This window comes from Phoxinus phoxinus, assembly GCF_949152265.1.
Source record: "Phoxinus phoxinus genome assembly, chromosome: 7".
NCBI lineage: Eukaryota > Metazoa > Chordata > Actinopteri > Cypriniformes > Leuciscidae > Phoxinus > Phoxinus phoxinus.
The window spans coordinates 28,297,443-28,316,619 of NC_136882.1; the positions used below are offsets into that span (position 1 = coordinate 28,297,443).

At 38.6% G+C, this 19,177-nt stretch overlaps 2 protein-coding genes and 1 long non-coding RNA gene across 10 annotated transcripts in view; 1 reads left to right on the forward strand and 2 right to left on the reverse strand.

Annotated features, from left to right (window-relative positions):
* Window positions 1-3,400, reverse strand: part of mao (monoamine oxidase) — a 48,067-nt gene extending 44,667 nt beyond the window's left edge. Inside the window, exons 1-2 of the mRNA XM_079617720.1 lie at window positions 3,264-3,400; window positions 543-659 (exon numbers count right to left, since the gene is read on the reverse strand). The gene's annotated coding sequence lies outside the window, so the exon portion shown is untranslated. The remainder of the gene's footprint in view (window positions 1-542; window positions 660-3,263) is intronic.
* Window positions 2,829-18,415, forward strand: LOC307001356. Of its 8 annotated transcripts, XR_013798212.1 has the most exons (8): window positions 5,283-5,549; window positions 5,678-5,821; window positions 6,685-6,727; window positions 6,880-6,951; window positions 7,339-7,403; window positions 7,670-7,789; window positions 9,398-9,668; window positions 14,557-15,233. It is a non-coding gene; the product is annotated as an uncharacterized lncRNA (long non-coding RNA). The 8 variants fall into 8 exon arrangements; XR_013798206.1 differs by lacking the exons at window positions 5,283-5,549; window positions 5,678-5,821 and adding an exon at window positions 2,829-2,995; XR_013798208.1 differs by lacking the exons at window positions 5,283-5,549; window positions 5,678-5,821; window positions 7,670-7,789 and adding exons at window positions 2,831-2,995; window positions 17,277-18,412 and having other exon boundaries at window positions 14,557-14,662.
* On the reverse strand, window positions 9,428-14,642 carry ndp (norrin cystine knot growth factor NDP; the record flags this gene model as incomplete). The annotated part of the gene is made up of 2 exons (XM_079617724.1): window positions 9,428-9,652; window positions 14,451-14,642. The coding sequence occupies 2 exons, from the start codon at window positions 14,640-14,642 to the stop codon at window positions 9,428-9,430; spliced, it is 417 nt and encodes a 138-aa protein (XP_079473850.1).
* Window positions 18,416-19,177: the final 762 nt, after the last annotated feature.

Genomic DNA, 19,177 nt, shown 5'->3' on the forward strand with positions numbered 1-19,177 from the left:
ACCTATAAGAAGAGATAGTGTAACTCGATGAACATTCCATAAAGAAACCTTAAAAAAAGAATCCCTCAGCACTTCAGAAAATTAAAGGTGAATGATGCAAAATAATGCCAGCAGGGGTCACTCATACTTCATTACATAAATAGTAATGGCCAGGGAATGAAACAAGTGTGGCACAAAAGTCCTGTAAAATTGAGTCGCAGCCCCGCCTTCACCATGTAATCTGGGACACGAGACAACCTAACCAATACATTTTTGCCAAAGATGGTTTCTGTCATTTTAGGTCATTTTTATCACACTGATGTAAGTTCAAGTGTTCGTTTTTTTTAAAAATACGTTTTGTTTTAGTTATATATTTGATAAAGAAACAGGGACGTCATGGTTGACAGTTGAGATTGACAGCTTCTCTGAGCGAAGTCACTGAGGCACCAACTGACTTTTTTTTGGGACCTTCGGAAAGAGAATGGGGCTTTAAATTTAATTTCCTATTTCCATGTTTATTTCACACCAACATAATGAGTTGTTCTGCAGTAAACTGTACTTACCGATTCTGTGGAAGTGTGGGCGGGGCCTTGATACCGCGGCTCCACTTCACGCTCACTATTGCGCAGACTCAGGTTCCAAGATGTCAGCGTCATTGGGACATTGGTGGCTTCACTTTTCTACAATGGAAGAGAGTGAAGGTGCGTCGTCTATCTTTTTTTTTACAGTCTATGGAATGAAATCAAGGCTGTGTGTAGACCATAGATATGCATCTATGGTGTAGACATACATCTCTTCAGTGGATCGCACTGTTATTTAATGCGCTTTTTAATTGTTCAGCTGAAGAAACACTGCAAATATATATTTCCAAGAAATTTTTGAAAACAAAAATATATATATCGATATATTTCGCGGATATCGATACCATTGAAAACCTCTTATATACTGTCTATGTTGAAAACCTGTCTATGTTGAAAACACGGTTGGTGTGTCCCAATTCAGAGGAAAGGTCGATTGCATCACCCCTGCGTGAGGAAAGCTGTCCCAATTCGAAGGCTCCTTCAAATGCGGCCTTTGTTTCCCATTAAAATGAAGAATACAACTGATGGATTCTTTGCGGCCTTCCCATTTTTTTAATTTTTTTTTAGAAATTGCTGAATAACTATTTTAAACCCAAGAATTGGGTTTTTAACTTCCTCAAAAATCTAATGACACATATGTAAAGATAAATAAAAACTTTAAAGCGGTTTAAATGTTGACATAGGCTATCTTAGGCTACTAAGATGCGAAATATAGTTTATACCGGTACTCATTATATAGACATGGATCCTGGTGAACATATTTAGACAGTTTGTAAACCATGTTTTGTATTCAGACAGTTTAACCCTTTCACGCATAGTGGTCACTACAGTGGAAAGCTATTTTAAAAGCATTTTCTTGAATTTGCATGGATTTTGATGGCAAAGTTGCACATCAATCTCTTCAGTGGACCCTGGTGCATCATCCTACACATTGCAACCAAGTTGTAAGCCGTTGTGTTTTGATTTTTTCCCCCTCCAAACCAAGATGGCCGATGGTCAGTCAGACATGCCAAGTTGCTCCGGAATATCCACCCATTCCTTCTATCCTAGGAGACTCTTGACACATTACATTACTTGTAACATCAAAAAAGTAATCTGATTATGTAATGCATGTTACTTGTAATGCATTACTTTACTTGTTAGATCAAAAAGTAATCTGATTATACATGTTACTTGTAATACGCTACTTTACTCGTAACATTAAAACAAATCTGATTATGTAATGCATGTTACTTGTAATACGCTACTCGTAACATCAAAAAGTAATCTGATTATGTAATGCATGTTACTTGTAACACATTACATTACTTGTAACATCAAAAAACTAATCTGAATGCGTTATGCATGCCCCATCACTGCTCATTTCAGATGAGATTGAAAAAAAAAAAAACGTTTCGCTAGGTTTTCTCAGAAGAGGGCTATGCTAGAAATGTGTTCGTCTTAATCAGAATGATCAGCTAATAAGTGTAAATTGACATACTCTGGAAGAAGCATCTGAGTGGTTTCCACAGTTGTACCTTGACAGGCTGTAGAAAATTCTGATGGAATCACGTCCTCATGTTCTGATATCACAGATAAGCGAAGTGCAACTTGTAAGAAGTTCAATTGCCTTTGCAATATTTCGGATTTATATATTTTTATATATTTGATAGTTTTCACATGATTTTATAATTGTATTGATTAGTTTGTTAAATACAGATACTTTATCTGTTTGATTATTGTATTATGTTTAGTACAGTATCTCTTCAGTTTAAACCATAATGCATGCTGACGCTGTCCACTCAAGTGGACATCTGAAAATCAAATCAAATTTTGTTTTTCATGCCATAAGAGCAATAAAAACACAGGAAAAAAATCCTGACTGAGGTTATCATAATTCATGCATGAAAGGGTTAATATAACTTTCAAAAAAGTCCAGTAAAAACGTTACTGTCACTCATCCTCGAAGGATGAAGTCTTTATCACACTTCCTATATGTAAGAAATACGGTACAAGAGACTGTGTGCGGTACCGAGACTTATTCACGATACAGCAGCACTAGCCTCGAGTACCTTAATGCTTTAAAAAAAAAAGTTTACCACACACAATACAAATATTAAAGCCAAAAAAAGATGCATCAATGCAACTTTCATGAAGTACTAAAATCTCTAAAAGCATCACTTCCGCTGGAAAAAATAGTCCCTGGCCGTGATCAGCAACCGAACTTTATTTCGCCATTAGATGGCGGCAAATACTGTCTTTATGAGTGAGTCTGTCGTCGACAAGAACAAACACACTCGCAGAGAAGCAAGACACAACTGACAAATGACTAGCGTGTCACGGGGAATCCCCTTAACTAATATAAGATATTGCAGCGGCGCCGAAATTCAAACGATTTTTTTATTACGAATATAGGACTGACTTGAAGGAAAATGCTTTATCTACTGTAAATGCAGGTAACGTTCCACTCGCTTACTCACAATACCCTAAGCTTCAATGATAATATGTTTACTTTGCTAAGTGGTTGGTAGTAACGTTAGAGGTGTTGTGTAGTGGTACTGGTGCGTTCAAGTCATCCTGGGAAGTTCGTAAAATTAACGTTAGTCCGAAAACGTAGGCAGTTGACTTGTTACCTCGCTGCCCTAAACCGGCAGTTTTTTTTTACAGTCTATGGGCAATGAATGACAAGAGCCATAGATAAATACATTTATTTTCCCAACTAACCTGCTGCAGTCCAGTCTTCGTCTTCTCATTTCTCTTTGGGACACAACCGGTAAGTCCCGCCTCACCTCACACAGCCTCGTTATCATACCTGTCATGGCGCTCTGAACAAGGTCTACATGGAACCGCAGCAACACAGAGTAATAGTGCACGTGATGTAATGAGGTCACCTAACCAATCAGAATCAGGGACCGTCACTAACATAATTTTATATTTGGTACATAATTAATTGGTAGAGTGGCGTTCCAGAGCTCAAGATCGCTTTCTGTGTCTGAAATCGCGGGTTCGTACGCTGGCGCATGTTTGTGATCAGCTTCTTGTGATGGGTGCTAAACTGATACGTTGTTAGTAAGTTTTGGCTGAGAATGAGTTGACCTGGAATTAGGAGTAGTGGATTTTTGAAAGTTCACGCGTCTTTGTCTTCTTTTGCGATTGGAAGAAGAGCTGTGCGTTTTTTCCTGCAGCGACAAGCGGGCTTTTGGTTTTCTCACCGCTCCTTGATCGCTCAGTTAATGAAGGGGTTCTATCAGTAAACATCAGAGAACAGAAATATAGAAAACCCGGAGTGGATTTGAAGCCGTTTGATAATAGAAGCTATTCCATCCCGGGAAGGAAAAGCTCTGTCACTCCGCTCCAGTATATAGGCGTTAAAGTCCCCATGTGGTGGAAATCAAGCTTTTAATGTTGTTTATGTATGTGGTAGCCTATTAATATGCTGACAAACCATGTGCAAATGCATAAGTCAGCACCATTGCTAAATGTTTTCTCCTTAAAATTGCAGTGAAAAAGACGTCTCGAAAACGTGGTTTGAAATCGCTGGTGTTTCTGACGTCACAATCTACCTTGTAACCAATCAGGTCAAAGTGTGGTCGTCAATGAGTGGATCTCTAATGGCGCTTTTCCACTGCATGGTACGGCTCGGTTCGGCTTGGTACGGTTCTACTCGGCGCGGAACGGTTCGGCTCGCTTCGCTTTTCCACTGCGTGGTACGACTCGACTCGGTACGGCACGGTTCAGTTCGCTTTAGCTCGGTTGCTTTTCCACTGCAGTTAGTACCGCTTCAAAGTGGGTGGGACTGATCGTTAATAGTTGTGGTTGTAGGTCCGGTGGTAGCCGTGTGCGGCTAAGAGCTGTGCTACTTCCGCTCCTCGGCAACCAACGTCTGCACCTCGTCCACTGACCACGATTCAGCCATTTCTTGTTTGATTTTTTTTTTTTTACTTTTTTTGTCAAGTAAATACTCTAAAAACAGGTGCTACCGCATTGGCTGTTGTCTGGCTATTTAAATCTAGCGGGTTTAGTGTCTCGTGTCGCAAATACAATGAATACAATGAAGTGACAATTCTGTCTGACCAATCAGTGATCTGCACTGTTTTTACGTCACATTATAGTATCGGTACGGTACGCTTGGAACCTCAACAGAGGTGGTACCATTTAAAGCGAGCCGTACCGTACCGTACCATGCTGTGGAAATGTGCCATAAGTGAGCCGTACCGTACCATGCAGTGGAAAAGCGCCAAAGCGTGTCGTGCCGTACCGAACCGTACCGTACCATGCAGTGGAAAAGCGCCAAAGCGTGTCGTGCCGTACCGAACCGTACCGTACCATGCAGTGGAAAAGCGCCATAAGCTGGTGTGAGTGAGTAGGGTGGAGGCTAAATTGCATATTCATAGAACCGTGTATACTAAATGAGGCAAGGGTGTAGATTTACATTCAAGCTATTTTAAGGCATGAATAATTTTCTTCAAGAAATAAACGTTTAAATATGTCTTTTTGGTGATCAAAAATTAGTTTTAAGGGATACAATTATTAACTACAGGGGGAGTTTCATTCTGTTTGGCGTCCAGTAAAACCAGATGCGTTAGTTTTGTTTCTGTTGGCGGAGAAGTATGCAAATAAACTGGACATTGTGGACACACAATGTGGATCTGCTAAGATAAAAAGGGTAATTTAAAGTGTACAAACCAATCTCCGCAACTGAGGCAATTTTCACTACAACCGATAACTGAAATGCAGGTAGGCGGTGTGATACGAGAACCATGAAATTAGCTTTGGTCAGTTACCCGGATAGGTGGTCTGATAAGCATGTTCAGTGTAGCATGGACAAGTAGGCTATTCCAGATCACATTATAAGCGACATGGTTTTGAGACACACTACATATTTACTTGAGTACTCTCATTAGGATATTGTAGGCTCCTTCAATAGGTTCAAGAGGATTTTTTCAACGCGGAAGTAAGCTATTTTCTGTGAATGTGCGAGACTTCCGATTCATAAGTGAGCTGTAAATGGTAAAACTATTTGCATTTTGCAACACAAACCAGTGTGTTTATAATTACGACAATACATTCAAATAATAGGGTAAGAAATAGCCCACCAGTTTGCAATATCAAGCAGCATAACCAGCTTTTTTGTACAGGTAAAAATAACAGGAAGCGGATGACATCGGAAGCCGAAACTCAAACATTTCTGAAAGACATTTGCCAAATTTTGTGAGCAGTATCATTTCCATTTCCTTCCAAATGAAAGATGTAGTTCAGGGGTCTTAGCAGAGCAACCACAGGTGTAGTTCATGAATTTTGTCTTTCAAAACTTACAAATACTTTTTTGTCTGAAAGTGTATTAGCCTACATGGTTTGTTATTTTGTTTTGTTTGTACCCTAATGTGTTTTTTGCATTGTTTTGTATGTGCTGTATCTGAGTTTGCTGCCATCTGGTGGATGTGGTCAATTAGGTCTCACACTTCGGGCTATGAGACATATCATAAACATCTTCTTTAAAGCTCACTTTCTTCAGGATAAGGCTGTCAGGTCATCATAAAAGGATAAAAGTCCTATATCCCACTTCTGACAGATCCATATGCCTTTCACTGAAATGTTTGTTAAAAAGTCACTGAGAGTCAGGAAAAGTAATTGGTAGTGCATACAATGTTTATGCAATGATATCCAAAATAAGAGTTAAAATAAAATACAATTTTAATTATAAGCACCTTAAAAAACACAGAGTGTTACACAATTTCAACGTAATTAAATAAACAACGCTAAAAATACAAAGAAAGAATTAATCAAATAGAACAAGAGAAAGAGATAAAATAATATAGGCCTAAATTTCTGTTTGTACTTTGTAGTCCTAAAAACTTGAAGAATATGTTCATGTCATGGGTTCCCTCTGGAATTCCAATTTTTCTTTCCTGAAGTTTATTCAAAGATTAGTGGACTATGTTTTACAAGAAAATCTCAAGTTTTATTCTGTGAAATGTATTACCACAAGGTTGTATGTGCTTGATGATTTGGTCAGCCACTGTAGTAATTGTATAGCAACCTAGATTTTAAATAACACAATAATTTGTGTTTTAATTATGAATGTCTAACTTATGTTGTATGATCTTATTTTACTTAGATTGAAAAACAATTTTCTGTGTTCCAGGCAACTCATAATTTCGCCACCTCCTATTTGAACATAACATGAGGTAACATGAGTAAATGATGACAGAATTTAAATTTTAAGGTAACCTATCCCTTTAAGACTTGGGATATAGGCTAGTAAGGGTTCTATATGGACTCATTTTATGGTACTTTTGTCATTTTTGCACCTTGACACTCATATATGCTTTTATTGTAGAAAAAAGAACTGCATGAACATTCATGAACAAGTATCTCTTTTTGTGTACCTGGACGAAGGAAATTACTTAAGGTGAGTTTTCATTTTTGTTGAAATGTTTCTCTCAAGGGAATGTGAAAAAAGGATAAACAGTCCAGTTACTATGTCAGCCACAAGAGGGCGTAGTTGCTACATTAGTCCATAGTGTGCGACACAGAAAAGCAACAGCAGCTATATGAGGATGTTGATGAAATAATTTGGAATTACTTAAACCTATACCTCCTGATAGTCCTAGTCATATCATAGATTAGATTAAAAAAAAAACAGTTTGTTGGAGACAAACACTCCAACAACATGTTCAAATACAATACCATGTTTTATGGCTGAATGAGGTGCACATCCTTTTACAACCATTTGTTTGATATGCAGTTGTTTTTGCTTTTGTTTAAATAATTATTTGTCTATTTTTACTGACAACAGATTTTATTGCAAAGTAGCTGTGCAAGCCAGTGAAGTCCAGTGAAGGAGGATCGTTTCAAAGAAGAGTGAGTAGCAAATAACCATTTCAATTTCAGTATTTATAAAATTGCAGCTGATATTGTCTTTAGTCTAATAAAGTTATAGGACAGAATTCTACACTGCCTCACATTGGTATCTTATGAGAGATCAAAAATATATTGCAGACATGTGGGCAATTAAATGATCAGAATAGCGCAATGGTGTTTGTCTTTGTCTTTTATTCATGGCATTTTAGTAACTTGCTCCTTTACAACTTTCTTGGCAGGAACAAACTTACCTTTTTGTGTTTTAGATGGTTAAATGTGTCCCCCCCCCCCCCCCCCCCCCCCCCCACTCAATTGGACACCACACAAGAAGGAAAAGTCACACTCTTGGGCCAAAATTGGGACTGGGTTCAATTAATAGTAATCAGGTGAAATATTTAACCCCGTTCTGTTTGAATCCTCTGTCGGTTTTGCTTGAATTATCACTTGTTTGAGAGGGGATAAAGACACGCACGTGTACAACACCTGGAGCGTTCTGTTAGAATTAACGGAAGGTCAGAGAACAAGATGATGCGTCATTTAGCTGGGTGCCTCGACTCTGCAGCCGATCGTGTAGGGAGATGTCTTAGGGCAGCCATAAAAATTACAGAGAACTCAACTGACAGCTATTATGTGGATTGTCTGTCATGCTGTCAAATTAGCCATTAAGTTAATTATAGCCCTACTGAAAGTCACATTGTATGGAGGAGCCAAAGTATGTGTAACAAGACAGCTAGCACAAGGCAGCCAGTCAGACTTTAAAAACAAAAGGGCACTGTTTATTAGATTCATGTGCAGAGCCCAAAAAGCTGTCATATTTGTAGTGGAATACAAACCTGTCCAGCAAGCAAATTGTCATAATTTCCCAGCGGTACAGTTTCAGCAGTTTGTAGAGGGTGAATTTATTTCCACAGATTAGAGAAATTTGAGGAACGATACATTTTCTTTTCTTTTTTTTTTATACATGGCATTTGTCATTTACTGCACAATTCCACAATGCAAACATCATAGTTATTATAACTGTACGTGATTAGCTTGACAACTTGCTGCTATTATGTGTCATGAGCCATTGCGAGACTTTGATGATGAAATAAACAGACTGAACACTGACATTTTCCACATACGGTCTGGCATGGTAGATCGCTGTGAACCCCACAGTAAAAACCTGAAGGAGGTTTACAAAGTCTATAATTGGCACTATGATTTCTTTGTACAAGAGTATTTTTCATTGTTCAAATATTAAGCCGGTATAATGAAGCAAAGATGTATGCCTGGAACATGTGGGCAATTCCAGAGACCTTAAAGGGATAGTTCACCACAAAATGAACATAATTTACTAACCCTTTTGTTGTTCCAAACCTGTATTTATTTTGTTGAACACAAAAGAAGACATCTCAGTTTTTGTTTTGTCTATACAAGTCAATGGGTTTCAGTGTTGTTTTGGACTCCACTGACTTTCATTGAATAAAACAGTTAAAACAATCTTCTTTTGTGTTCTGCAGAAGAAATAAAGTCATTCAGGTTTGGAACAATAGGAGTAAATAATGAACTATCCATTTAGATTCTATCCTAGTTATAAATCAAACTTATATAGTTCACCACTTGCATTGTCTATGCAAACATCCAGCCTTCTGTCCTGGTCGGTGTATTAAATCTCTCATATATTGTAAAACATAGTCCGCCAAAGTGACTCCCCCTCAGCTTCATCAAATTTCCCTCAAGATTTACAATGTTGTTGTCGGCATCCGCTATTTTACACACGCAGTGATCAAAACAATGGAATGCAATAAAAGTAAATTGACTGGCTGAGCGCATGCGCAGGTGCGACGGCCGGGCCGACATCTGGAAATCCGAGTGCATGCGACACTTTACATGTGATTCTTCTTGAAGTCTTGATGGGTTGTTGGCAGTGCTAATGAATCGTAAAATGGTTGCTCTGAATCATCAGCAATAAAGTGTACCTTCAACTTTTTTTTTCTTTTTTTAATGTGTTTCAGCCAGAGGGTCTTTCTCCATGACACATTGATTCAGCTGCACTCCTCGCAGCTGCACGCAAGGATGTAACGGTAAGTAGCGGTTATCCGTGTCCCGCCTGAGCATCGCAGACGTACCGCCTTCAGTTTGGAGGTGTGTGGACGGCAGCAGAAACACGTGCTTTTGAAAGGCTGCTTCAGGACAGAGCTGAAAGAGATCAGCGGGTCTGAGCGGGACGTGTGGCTGCAGTGACCCTCACATCGAGCCAGGAGAACCATCTGTAGAGCATAAAAGGTTCATTTAATTCCATGTTTGAGTAAACGGGTGTTACTATCTTTCTCTTGTCACACATTAAATATCATTATCTGTCTGTCTGTCTGTCTGTCTGTCTGTCTGTCTGTCTGTCTGTCTGTCTGTCTGTCTGTCTGTCTGTCTGTCTGTCTGTCTGTCTGTCTGTCTGTCTGACTGTCTGACTGTCTGACTGTCTGAAATTGGAATAATTTCCAGCTCTTCTAGATAAGTATTGGAAAAAATAAAACCAAATGGGAAAATATTTGTGTTCTAAGACTATTGGCCCATTTAGTTTTCTAAAAATAAATGTATCTCACTAAAAGAGAGAGAGATAGATAGATAGATAGTGTGTGTGTCACTCAAACCAGCAACAGATAAAGGAGAAAATGATCATTTAAATCAGACTGTACGTTACTGTTTGGAGATTGTGCCATCTCAAACCACATTTACACAATTCAACGGATGTGTCGGGTTAATATATTCAGGTTATAAAGCATTTTAGATTATTCTGATCATGTAAGTGCATAAAGAGAAAAAAAAAAACCTGATGTCGATCACCTGTAAAATATTCATATTGGCATATATTGTAACATTTTAGTTAGATGATGCCATACAAAAAATGTTTAACTACAAAATCTTTGTAATGCCCAATTTGTTTAATTTTGTTTTAAGAAATTATTTTCATTTCTCCATTGTCTCCATTTCTTTAGTCCCAAATTGGCCTTCGCCCTTTTTTAAAGACATCAATAAAAACTGGAATGTGTGTTAGATTTTCTGACTAAGTGGATTTACCAGAGGGCATCCTTCGTTGTCTGCACAAGTATTTGTAGTTATTATAAAGCAAGAACCCTGTGTCAGAAGAACTAAGATAAGTTTCCTGAGAAAGTTTGCAGTGTTGAACAAAGAAAGCTTGTGTACTCTCTCACTTTGACCTTGCACCTGCATGGTGATGGGAGTGTGGTTGATCTCTCCCAGACCTGGATGCTCAGGCTACTTGACTCCCCCAAATACCTCAATCTCACAAATTTGCCTCATCTGCTTTGTGAGGATTGTTGTGTGACAGATGAAAGGCTTTGCACTTCGCAGGACCGATTTATGGGGGTCAGTGATCCACCTGGCTACATCGCTGGAGTTCACTGGCTGATAAAGAGAGATTCGCTCATCAAAAAAAAAAAAACCCTTTGAAAAGCTCTGTCCTACATAAGAGTTCTCTCGTAATTAAAGGTTAATGAGTGATGCTCATCTGCAGTGATAGACACAAACGTGACCCAGTTCAATGGTCTACTGATTCGGAATATGAGGTGCTGGCCAAACCGCGGGCCGCCACATTCCTGAACACTCCGTAAATGGACTCCTATGTCATGTTGTCTTTCAGCTGCATAGTGTTAGCAGAGTGTCACCCCCATTATAAGGAACACTAGCCTGTCTGAGGCCAAAAAGCACCCGATATGCATCACTCATGGTCCGACATCCATGAATGAAGCGGCATTGACTTGCTGCTTTTAGCTGATGTCATTATTTAATGTCACCTGAAACTTTAGGCACAGGCCATGTTCGTAAAACAATCGGAGAATAGATGTGGAGTATTTCAGAGGCCAGGGGGGTGCAGTGGAGGTGTGTGGCCACAGAAGATAAATATCCAAGGAAACATGGCAAGGTGACAAAAGCTGGGCAGCAGATGTAAGCTCTTCTTCCCCTCTATATTTATCTCAGAGTGACTGCGCAGGTGGACCCTATTGTGTAGCACTACTGAAATTTGCATGGAAGCAACAGTCATCCTCATAACTAATGCAATGTGTAATAGGCTTCTTTAAAGGTGACTGAGTTGAGCTTAATCCATTGTGCTGCTTTTAGACAATGGGCCTGTGTACATGCCAAGGTCTGTCAATCAGACAGAAACTAATAAATATTTCACTGTTGGGTTAGTTTGATACAAAAACGGTCAGTGGCTTTATAGGTGAAACTCGAAAAATGTGAATAATTCAACTTAAAAGGTGAAACTAATATATTATATAGACTCATAACATGCAAAGTGAGATATTTCAAGCCTTTATTTGTTATAATGTTGATGATTATGGCTTACAGCTTATGAAAACCCCAAATTCAAAATTAGAATATTGTGAAAAGGTTTTCATAGCTGTAAGCCAAAATCATCAAAATTACAACAAATAAAGGCTGGAAATATCTCACTTTGCATGCAATGAGTCTATATAATATATTAGTTTCACCCTTTAAGTTGAATTACTAAAATAAATTAACTTTTGCACAATTTTTCTAATTTTTCGAGTTTCACCTATATACAGTTCTTGCTTTTAACCAGTAGAGCTGATTTTCTAATTCACAAGCTCTGTCTGATTCAATTCAATTTGATTTCCGATTCATTTGGGCATATTTTAGTTATAAAATCCCGTTTTGCTTGTGTATCAAAGAAATGATCTCCCAGCTGATGCTGTAAATTACACAGGGAAGCTTCTAAAACGGTTATAGAGTTATTCATTATAGAGTTCCAGGAGTACTCAATCCAACAACACTGAGTTTGTATCACTCTTATTGTCTGTGTTGTCTGGATTTGTTTGGAAATATTAACTTGGTTATTGAACTTGTATATAAAAAAAAGCAATATCACTCTTAAAATTGTGCTGTATTTTTTTGTAAATGGTACTACACTGGTTGCACTTAATGCTTTTTGATTCACTAAAAGGGATATTTGTTCATGAATCATAATAGTCTGCACTTAGGAACATTAAGTTTGTTGTATCATTGAAATTCAGACTGAAAACTCAGATAAAATATGACCTGCCGTATGACTGATGGTGGTCCTTTGTGAACGATTCGTTCATCGTGTCTGTCACTGACAAATGGAAAAAAAGACTCAGGACTCGGGAGGTTATTTTTCTCATAATTTATCCTCGGATCGGAGGTTGGTATGATCGCGTGTTTAGAGAATTTGCCTTTTGAAAATATAACTATCTATCATCAAATGGACAAAATTACTTCAATAGAGTTTAAATAAAATTGAAAGATAAAGACTGTAAACTGACGAGAAGGAGTACAAGGAGTGCACCACTGAAAACAGTTCAGGCAAAATAAAGGATAGTTCTTGGGATTTTAGGAATCTATATAAAGATTATGATTAATTGGAATATCAGTATTTTACAGCCCTATTCACTAATTACTTTCTGGAAGCAATCATGTACGCAGAGTCGGTTTTAATTACTTTAGAGAGATTCAGCTGCTTTATTTGGATCCTTGAATGAAACTTTACCTAACCACGTTTTCCATTTTCTACTCACTGCTTTGGGATAATCACGCTGTTTGTCTGGTAATTAGAAAATACAGTTTGTGTAATGCTTGCAGAATGAAGATGTTTAGCTCCAGCACAGGTGGCTGACTAGCTCATCTTCAGTTTATTGAATGTTGAATATTTGTTGACACAGCCCAGCTGGGTTTGTAAGAGCGGGAGCCTGAGAAACTCAATTCACAATATACAGATCATGAGAGGCTGTCCTTCTGAGGGGAACAGGTGAATCAGAGCATCTGGAACTCATCCCATTTATTATCGATGGCTTATTTTGAGGGGACGTATCTGAGGCACTGTATTGTTTCGATAAGCAAAAAATGACTCAGGCGTAACACTGTGTGGAGCCTTGGAACTGTGCCACCTCCAGACATTTTATGCACCTCATGAGTGCTTATTTCTGGCGAGGCTTTAGGCCGCACAGGCAGGCAGTGTTCCTTGCCAAGGTGTCAAAGTAGTTAAAGGTAGAGGTCATTAGACAAGCCAGCCATGCTATCTGATTCAATAAATGAAAACAAGGTTTCTTGGGTTCTAATTATGAGGGACCTTCTAAAGCATCAGGAGACTTGATTTGTTTTTATGCAGCTTGTTAGCAGAAAAGTTGTGGGTGTAGAGAGTGTATTGTCTTACAAGAAGACCTGGCCTCCCAGACCATTGTTTTATAATTCAATAAGCAACAAGGGAGCTAAATTTTTGTGTTCCTTTCACTTGGATGCTAAGGCTTTTTTTCTCCTACATACTGATATGTGACAAAAAAAACATGTGTAACAATAATCTGAAATCAAGTCGCCATTGGCGAGATACGGGAAAGCTTTGTGTGTCCATTTGCAGTGTCATCAAATATCATTTTGTGCATGCTAGTGTTTCCTACCAGTGTTTTATTATTTATATACTATTATAATAATAAAAATTGATTTGTATTGGCTTTTATTTTTATATTTTCAGGTTTCATTACAATTGTAGGTTACATTTTATATATTTAGTTTATTTTTATTTTATTTTTTAAAATTCTGAATAGCTTTTTTCCCCCCACTGAACAGGGAATCATTGTTCAATTACTGTTGACTAGACAGTTGATGGGCACCATTGACTTCCATAGTAGGGGAAAAAAATACTGGTTACCAACATTCTTTAAAATATATTATTTTGTGTTCAACAGAAAAAAGAAATTCATACAGGTTTGGAACAATAATTTTCATTTTTGGGTGAACTATCCCTTTAAGTTATTGTTCAGATTCGAAATGAACTGGCAACTGTTACTGTTAAATACTTCTGTTGTATAAATGAATAATAATGTTATAAATTTTACAAAAATATATTACTAGATACAAACTTAGTTTAGCTGACATTTTGGATCAAACAGGCAGAAATTTGCTTAGAAAACATGACATTTTTTGAACCAAACATTTTTTATGGATTTTTAACATATTTATATGGCACAAATACAACTACAAATACAAACACAATTAAATTTTTTGAGTTCTTACCTTTGAATTGCATTTGTAGATAGGATGTGTGATGGTCTCAACAAAATGATGTCTCATACACCTGTCAGGATCATTGTCCCCTAAGTGTCCACTCTCTGCCTTACAGGTGACACCCTGCAGGATAGTCAGCAGAGGACATGTGACCAGAAGAAGTAGAATCCCAGGCTGGCCCAGAGCGACTGAGTTCCTCATATTGTCCACAGCTTCCACAGGTAAAACAAAAGAAAGCTTGACCGTCTCCTACAGAAGACAACGAAGAGGTCTCCACTGTGTTTTTGATGCCACATAAGTGAACCGAAACATGTAGTGAGCGTTGTCTCTAAACTCAGCCATCTCCTTGAGTGGCCTGGATGTATCTGTGGGTAAAGAAAGGAACCGCGGTTAGTCCGGGATGCAAGCTGCAGAAAAAACACCCACCTGAGAGCCTGATTTCTGGTAATGTTTCGCATGTTACGCCCAGTTGGGAGCTGTTTAAGTTGTTAGTTGTTAAAGGGACTGGGCAGGTGAGGTAAGGTGCAACGTAAGGGAGAGTGGGAGTTTGTCTGCGTGAGAACCCATCAGTGACAGATGACCCGAGACAGACGTCTGTTGTGCCTCTGCCAGCTGGTTAAGGTGATTGCTGCCATGTCTCCAGGCAGGAATAAGTGGGCTGTGATGTATGAGGAGTTCTGGCAGACCGCTGTACTGTTATTCTAACAATCCCAACACTGAAAAAACATGGTGTTTTTATTACACAGTGAAGAAACCTAATATATTAATAAACAGCCTGGAGCAAATTTCCCCAGAAATGAATTTTTCATAGAAAGAAATAAGTCTCGGTGCAAGTTCTCTCATGACAGTAAAACAATTGCCAACTTAGGTACACATATACTTATTTTTTCATGAGCTTAGTGCTTTACAGTCCTCATGACAATGTATCGTGTGTGGCAGTTAAATTCACTGAGCCACGACTGCTAAAAGGTTTGGTGTAATGAGGGAGAGAAAGAGTAGCAGAGCCCTTAGGGTAACCGACTCCACAAACCTGGATCAGACAGAGAGGAAATTATCATTCACTAAAACAATACCTTGCATTATGTCTAAACCTCTTTCAAATTTTATTCCGAAACCCGCAATTGCTCCGAAATCGCAAACACATCAGGCTAATTTAAAACTTTCTCCTTGTGTTTTTCTTACAAGAGCGACTCATTTAACTTTAGCATTCCTCGTGTAAGGATTTTAGGTATCAATTTGCCTGTTTAAATAAATACTCCCTGAAATGTTTAACTGCACCGAAGAGCATGTGTTGCTGGGTTTACACGAGCACACATCACAGTCTGTTCTTAACTCGGATGCTTCGGATACAGGACTTCGTCATTTATTTAATATCGGGCATACCAGCCGCCATCTTCATCATCATGCCCAGGCACGACTGTTGACATTCAGACCTGGTTGAGAGCGTCTGCCGTACTGATCTGTAGTGACCGTAATGGGCCTTAACAATGCAGTGTAGACACCCCAGCTCAAAAGATAACTACAGATCCAATTTAGTTCATAAACAATGAGACGGTGACCTCATGGCGTAACCATCCATGGCAGCTTCATCGGTTGAAGGCTTCTACTGCTGTAAGGGCAGTTGTGGGTGTATTGCTCCATAGTTTTCAGTGTAAGGTAATGTTGACCACCACAGCGTCCACACCTGCTTTGGCCTGTAGATTTATAAAGCCCAGTGTGTCTACAAACAGCAGAAGGACTTACAATCCCCTCCGAGACAACATCCGCCACATCTGTCCACCTCAGACCAGAAGAATTATTTCCCTCTCAGGCTTCGTATGTCCTTTTTTCAATTTGTAAACTGAAATTTTTGAGTTTATAGACTAGGAAAATTAGCTTTGACATGCTGGAATCTGACCTCGCAACTATCTGATGCAAGCTGTACTCGAATGTTTCCTTTAATTAGATTTTTTTTTTTTTCAGAGACAAGAACTTGTTTTGCTCAGCATAGACACTTTTTTGGAGGTGTCTAAACTTAAGTGTCTAACCCAAATTGTTTTCCACTCCACAGTATGGTTCATTGTAAAACTTCTAAAAATGAAAGTCCCTTTCAGGAAAGTCAGTTCACTTAGTGGCCATATTTGCAATTAACTGTTCCAGGCAGCTATTTCAGGCATGCAAGACCAACCTCTGTCTACTTAAGTGGGGAAATACTAAAATCTAAAAAAATTACATTTTAAAAACATTTCAATCATCACAAAATTAAGTTGTTATGTTTTTTGTTATGCTTAAATTACTTTAAATTGGCATATATTTCAGATTGTTCCAGGTAATGCATATGCAGTCCTAAGCATAAGTATCAGGACACTGACCGTTTTTATGGCAACCGGAACTGTTGGTGATTGGCTCTTTATTTCGAAGACAGTACTTTTTTTCAACATATTTTGCATTGCTGTTTCTTCCATGCATAAGTACAGTGAACCATATTGGTATATATATATATATTTATATATATATAGCTTTTGCATTTACTCGCTCTCATGTCATTCCAAACTGATATGGTTTTCTTTATTCTGTGGAACACAAAAGAAGATTTTAAAGAGTGAAAAAAAATGTTTTTGTACATACAATAAAATTAAATGTTGTTTTGAACACCACTGATCTTTTTGATTTGGATAAAAACAGTTGAAACCTTCGTCAAAATATAGTCTTTTGGGTTTTACAGAGGAAAGTAATTGGAATGACATGAGGGGTGAGTAAATTATTCTGGGTGAACTATCCCTTAATACTTCCAAGTTGCAAGATGCAAAACAGGGTATTTTTCATATTCACTAACTGCCAAATAATATCCCACAGGAAGAAAAAAACAATAAACAAATTTAAAAGGAAGGCAGGAGCCAGGACCGGGTGAGACATGCCATAACCCCGTTGCACTGAACTCTCAGACCCAGACTGCTCGCCTAGGGACTGTGTCCTAACCGGGAGTCCCGTCAGCGGCTATAACGCCACTTAGGGAGCAGACCCCTGGAATGAACTGTCCCTAGGCACGGCACTGGTGGTTGTGGAAATAGAGTATGGATCTTTTGATCATTGCTGATCCTCTCAGGCCATGGCAAGGCTAGAGAGGGGCCTCGCCGTCTGCACCATTAGGACTGTGAAATTCCTGACATTCAAAAGCAGCCACAGGTTAGGGGCCGTATGGTAGGAGGAGCGGTTGCACACTATTCAGTGTTGCTTCTCACCGTCTCATAGTTAGTGTTTATTTGATTTTGAGAGTATAAAATGCCATGGTAACACCATGAGCTTTTCATTTCAGGGCATCTTCACATGGTGGTTGTTCTTTGCAGACACTGAAAGAAAGGGGATCATGTGTATATCCCTTGATATCTCAGTCTCTGTCTCCTGTTCTAAACCTTGCTGCTGTTTCTGCTTAAGATAAAGAACAGACTGTAATTTTAAGGGCTTGGATTATGTGGATTGAAACAATTGAATCCACTTTATTAGTTATAGCTTCCTCAACATTATTGTGTAGAAACGGGCTTATCTGAAGTTAGAGCTCAATTTTTGAGGTAATCCATGTCAAAGTCATCTAATGCCTTCAAATCAAACTATGCTGAGAAAATAATTGTATTTGAAGAACATTTATTAACGATTAAGCAATAATATTGCTTTTTTACAACAGTTGAAAAAAAAACAAAATGTTAATATTGAGTATCTTTTTTTGGACACAATATTGGATATTAGTTTGTCTATTTTTGCGCAGTCAACGAATAGTTCCTAGTCAACGCAGTGTCTCAGAGCAAGTAGAAACATTCCTGACTGAATTAGTGTTTTTAAACAAATTGTTTGATTTAGTGATTCACTGACTCATTTGTAAAGTCTTGCTGGGTTCTGAAATTTTTTTGGGTCCTCAAACTGTCAGAGTAGGTACTACAATTGAATAAGAACTTGCTTTGAGATTCAGTATGAATAAAATCCGAATGTGCTACATCCGCCATGTTGTCTTTTTCTGGTGATTTACACTGTCAGTTGCCTGGCTTCACTACCATTCACAATTAGTAAAGTGTCTGTCAGATGCGAACTTCAGAATCTCGTCAGAAGTAGTAGGTCACCCGGGTACATTCAGTCGGTACAATAAATTACTCCGTGACTCAAATACAGTTACTTGTCACCACTTAATGGTGTACCAATGTAGAAAAGTGTAGAAAGAGTCACTGCAAAAATCCCCACCACTTAACTGTTGTATAATTATAATTAAGTATATTTGTTGGTTATACAAGAAAAATAAGGTAAATCACTCCATGTTCCCTGTGAATCACTCAGATTTCATTCCATAGCTGGAGTAGTTTAACAAGGATAATCAAACTTCAGAAGGGTCTGACAGCAGCTGAGTCCACAGTTGTTGAGTGAGGCGTGTGGTCGCCTAGTATTTGCCAATAAGCAGAATTGTCTTCTCAGTCACATTGACATGCCCAAACCCCCTCCTCCGGCGAAGGGGTTACGTCACTGTTTTCTGCTTGTTTAGCACCCTATTGTTTGACCGGCTTTTAATAAACCAAAGGGCAGATTCCTGCAGGGATCACCCCGCAGCCCTCCTCCCATGCCCATCTGCAACACAAGCAGCATGCCAGGGGCACTGCCACTACACGCAGACGCCAGTAACCGCGTCTCCAGAGCTAAACCCCACGCTAAATATATCCCCTGTGATAAAGATAAGACAAACACAATGGATTTGAACGTAGTTTGATGCCAATAGC